Source organism: Penaeus chinensis, chromosome 38, assembly GCF_019202785.1.
Source record: "Penaeus chinensis breed Huanghai No. 1 chromosome 38, ASM1920278v2, whole genome shotgun sequence".
NCBI classification, from domain to species: domain Eukaryota; kingdom Metazoa; phylum Arthropoda; class Malacostraca; order Decapoda; family Penaeidae; genus Penaeus; species Penaeus chinensis.
Genome location: NC_061856.1, coordinates 14,047,586 through 14,052,585, shown reverse-complemented (window position 1 = coordinate 14,052,585; position 5,000 = coordinate 14,047,586). Strand labels below are relative to the sequence as shown.

The 5,000-nt window shown below is 37.1% G+C and overlaps 1 protein-coding gene across 1 annotated transcript in view; it reads right to left on the bottom strand.

Annotated features, from left to right (window-relative positions):
• Window positions 1–191: 191 nt before the first annotated feature.
• Window positions 192–5,000, bottom strand: part of LOC125046157 (dipeptidase 1-like) — an 11,059-nt gene continuing 6,250 nt past the window's right edge. The window contains exons 5-10 of the mRNA XM_047643836.1: window positions 4,750–4,813; window positions 4,279–4,455; window positions 3,298–3,382; window positions 2,109–2,184; window positions 1,094–1,232; window positions 192–384 (exon numbers count right to left, since the gene is read on the bottom strand). Coding sequence (XP_047499792.1) covers window positions 265–384; window positions 1,094–1,232; window positions 2,109–2,184; window positions 3,298–3,382; window positions 4,279–4,455; window positions 4,750–4,813 — 661 coding nt within the window. The 3' untranslated portion in view covers window positions 192–264. The remainder of the gene's footprint in view (window positions 385–1,093; window positions 1,233–2,108; window positions 2,185–3,297; window positions 3,383–4,278; window positions 4,456–4,749; window positions 4,814–5,000) is intronic.

Here is a 5,000-nt window from a genome sequence, read left to right as displayed (position 1 = left end):
AACTTCCAACCTTCCTCTCTCTTGAACCTAGTTTGACACTTCCTCTTCGTCTTTGTAAATTGCTTGTTTATCTATCCATATATCTTTATAGTTTAGAGTGTGTAATCAATTCCAAACGGGATATAAATTTCCCCAACCCATTTCGTGGAACTATCAACAGAGCTACATAACATGAAGATAATAAAAATACATTTTGTATTTACCAAACATATGTTGTTGTATTTATTAATAAAGACATAAACAAGTATTTTTTTTATCTAATGATCAAGTTCGAGGTTCATTCCATTTCAAAGACCAAGGATTAACGCAATCCAAGTGGTCAGCAATATCTTCAGGAGGAATAAACGAATCCCAAGGAGTTTCAGTTGCCAGCTGGTCACGCACCTGTTTATGAAAATAAATAAATAAATAAAAAATAGATAATAAATGAAAAAGAATATATCATATTACTTTTTTCTTTCACTCTTTTAATTAATTCGAACAGCCGTATGTGACAGTTATATATGATCAAAAGAAAAGTAGCGAGCAGATGGAAAACGAAAGAATAAATAGTAATGTTATATTCTTCTACTGATCATTAAATACAGAGGCATTCATATGTAATTAATGCAATGGAAAGGAATTAAATAACACCAAGCAAAACATAGAAGCGCAAGATAACAGTAGCAAAAGAAGAGAGAATGATTGAATACTGAAAAATATTTACGAGGAAGGGGTGTAAGAAGCCCAATGAAGCGGAAGACACGGACAAATGAAGTGAAAAAGATTTGTGGGGAGAAAAGCTAACTGCCGGATTATGAAGTTAAACGTAGCGTAGGAATGCTTTAAGTTAATTAGATGAGACTGAGATGATTAGATGGACAGATAGAGATAGATAGATAAGCATGCGGTGAGGGAGGGAAGAGACTATGATAGAGATAAAAAGAAGGTAAAGAAAATAAGTGAATGTTATCCTTTCTGACTATCTACAGGAAGACAATCATACTAACCAGATGTAGCCATATAAAAGAACACTTTTTTTTTCAATAAACAAAAACCAACCGCCCCCCGTTTCGAAATTTTAGGACACGAAAACCATGCTTTTGACACTGACCCTCTCGACCTCTTGGAAGACGCGAATAAGGTTCATGCCAGCCAGTTTCTTGAGGTCTTCGTCCGTCCACTTCGGGTCAAGAAGAAGCTCGGCGAAGATGTATGGGTACTTGCTCACGTCTTCAAGACCTTCCGGGACTCTGTGGTAAAGTGCAGAAGAGGTATGAGTGAAAAGATCTTCACAATACAAGAGATGTACTTAGCCCTCAGAAATACATACGAATAAGAATGAATATCTTCACAATACAACCGGTTTAATCGGTTTAATACATCTCTTACATTGTAAAGATACTCATTCTCGCTCATACCTATTCTACATTTATCGCAATGAATACGGTTCATCTGTGGAAACAGAGTTAGAATGCCAGAAAGGCTAGTTGTGTCTTTAACAGGTTGCCGTGGGTTGAGTTCGGTGATGTGAATACTTGTTTGAGTACATTTTTAGGGAAGAATGCTATTGCTTTTGAAAAATGTATTATTATTGGTGATGATTATGACATAGGCCTATTTTCCGTATTAGAAGGAGAATTCTAAGTTAATGTTGGATACTGCTATATTTAACCTTAATCTTTAAATCTCTTCTTAAGTTATCCCCATTCTGACATTGAAATTAAGGATGAGAGAAAATAGAAAATACAAACTTTGCCTTCCCGAGTGCAAGAAGAAATTTCTGCAAATGTATAAGCTGAGCTCGTGGAGGAAAAAATCAGTTTTTACATAGTTGGAAAGTAAACATTCAGAGCTTCAGAAGAAAACAAAAATGAAGATAAAAAAAAAAAAAAGTAATAAGTTAACGCTCTTTTAACATTGATAATTAACATTGATTCTTCTTGCTTATATTTTGGGTCTCATCCTAATCTCGCTTCTAATAAAGTCTCATTTATGACAATGGTAAACTATAATGACTTTATCCTTACCTTTACAGCAATCAGACAATGATAGTTAAACACATTGCAAATAGCAATGGACGGTCACTATATAGTATAAGTATAATACGAATATAATCACAATCCTACGTTGTTATTCCGTCGAAGTCGCTGCCAAGACCCACGTGATCTGGTCCAGCAACGTCCCGGATGTGGTTGATGTGAGCTGAAGTAATTATGAATGAAATTAACATCGAACATAAGGATGTTTAGGGAGTAAATATATATATATATATATATATATATATATATATATATATATATGTATATATATATAATGTATATATATATGTATGTATGTATGTATGTATGTATGTATGTATGTATGTATGTATGTATATATGTATATTTGTATGTATGTATGTATGTATGTATGTATGTATGTATGTATGTATGTATGTATGTATGTATGTATGCATGTACGTGCATATATATAAAGAAGAGGATAAAGAGTTAATATGCAATTAATTAATTGAAACATAAAGAGGTGTAATAGAAATTACGTAACGTGATATATGGGCGTAATAAATAAATAAAGAGTAACAAATAGTGAGAAGAGAGGGACAAGGAACAGAAAAGGAAGATTAATAGGAAACAGACAACAGATAAAGAAGGCAAATAAAGATAGATAACGGAAACAAGAAGACAAACTAAAGACAGAAAACAGAAAAAAAGAAGACGAAATAGGGGACAAAGAACACAAAAGGAAGACAAAATAGGAGCCAGAAAACAGTAAAGGAAAGATAAGAAATATCGATAACAAGCTAAATCCAAAGAAAAACGAACAAAAAAAAGAACAATGTCATGAAGAAAAAAAGCAAGGTCATGAATCTGATAAATTACGTCATAACCTACAGAGGTAACATGCCAAACACACACACACACACACACACACACACACACACACACACACTCTCTCTCTCTCTCTCTCTCTCTCTCTCTCTCTCTCTCTCTCTCTCTCTCTCTCTCTCTTTCTCTCTCTCTCTCTCTCTCTCTCTCTCTCTCTCTCTCTCTCTCTCTCTCACTCTCTCTCTCTCTCTCTCTCTCTCTCTCTCTCTCTCTCTCACACACACACACACACACACACACACACACACACACACATACACACACACTCTCTCTCTCTCTCTCTCTCTCTCTCTCTCTCTCTCTCTCTCTCTCTCTCTCTCTCTCTCTCTCTCTCTCTCTCTCACACACACACACACACACACACACACACACACACACACACACACACACACACACACACACACACACTCACTCACACACGGAGACGTACCGACAACATCCTGAAGGGTCGCCGTGGAGGAACACGTCAGGAAGTCCGGCAAAAAATTCACCATGGCAACTCCTCCGTTTTCGTGCTGTAAGGAGGAAATAATAATACGACAGTTTTCTTGCTACCATTCCAGATAATGTACCTGTGCGCTTAGGGATATTCCAGAAGCTCTTGTTCTCGTTTTCGTCTGACTCTTATCTTCACTGAGATGGCAAAAAGTGTTAGATTGTAGAGCAGAGAAGTTTTGTTGTTGTTTTGTCATTTGTTATTAGTTTTCTTATGGAGAGTAAATTGATTTGTATTACATTTCTGAAACATTTTCTATAGACCCCCAAAGTATTTTAGTCCACATTATGTTAAGTATCAGTTCACATGCACTAAAGAGTAATGTCTTTATACTCTTTACACGCAGAGACATGCGACTCGGCGACAGCGTGAAAAGCGAGGGTCAGTGAGCAAGAGTCAGAAATTAAATTTGTTGGAATTGCTCCATTTTCTTTTCGGCACAGCGGGAGTTCCATCTGTCGGATGAAAATTAGACTCTTCAAAGGGGAAACGAAGGTGAACATTATTCTTTTATTAACGATGTAATTTTCTCTTGGAAACGTATCTAGTTCCAATGGTGTTTGTAGTATAATGATATTTTTGTATAATCATTTTTTTAACCAACCCATTCCAATAAAGAATATATATTCTCCCAGTGTTATAGAAAATTATCCTTAACGAAGCCATCACATCAAATTGATCTTTGACATACAAAATACCGAAAAGACATGTGGAAATTATTATTGTGTATGCATTCCGTCTGAGGACTATCAAAAAGAAAGGCTAATGCTAATTTATCAGTTGTTCCAGTTGTTCGGGGCTTTTTAACGAACAAAACGAAGGTACGAGACTCGTATGTTAACATGAAACTAACCAGGGAGGTGAGTAACGATCTCACGACGTAACACGAGGCTCCAGGGTGACGTCACCACTTACCAGCCTGATCAGGACGTCATCGGGAATATTCCTGGTGATGTTACAGAGACCCCGGGTGTCACTGTGTGAAAAGATGACCGGTGCCCTTGTGATGTCAAGAACGTCGTTCATTGTCTGAGATGCCACGTGGGAGATGTCAACTAGCATGCCCAGACGATTCATTTCCTTGATAACCATCTGCGGGTGAAATAAGAGAGAGAGATATACTGTGAGACTTGCGTATAAATAAAGAGAAAAGAAAAGAAGAAGAAAAGTAAGAAGGAAATTGCCGAGTACAGGAAAACTGACGAAAGGTTTTGGGAGAAGACAGAAAAAGAGAGCGCGAGAGGAAGAGGTGATAGGGGGGAGAGAAAGGATAAATAAGAAAATAGTAGAGATAAAAGGGGAAGCGAGGCTGGAAGTGCTCGGAAAGAAATGAACACTACAAGAAGGGGAAGGCATAATACCAGTCTTTAGCGTGTGTACACCTACCTCGCCCCAAGCAGTTAAACCATCGAACTCCAGATGTTCGGGCTCAGCCGCAGAGTTATCTGCCCTGAGGGGATAAAAGCTGCTCTCAGATCTTTCACATGTTACGTATTTCCTGCTTTTAAAAATACTGCATGGCACAGTGCTCGATATGCTACTGTATTTTAACTGTTGCATTATTTGTTAGTGTCCTTTGTAGCTTGTGAATGTGTGTGTGTGTGTGTGAATGTGTGTGTGTGTGTGTGTGTGTGTGA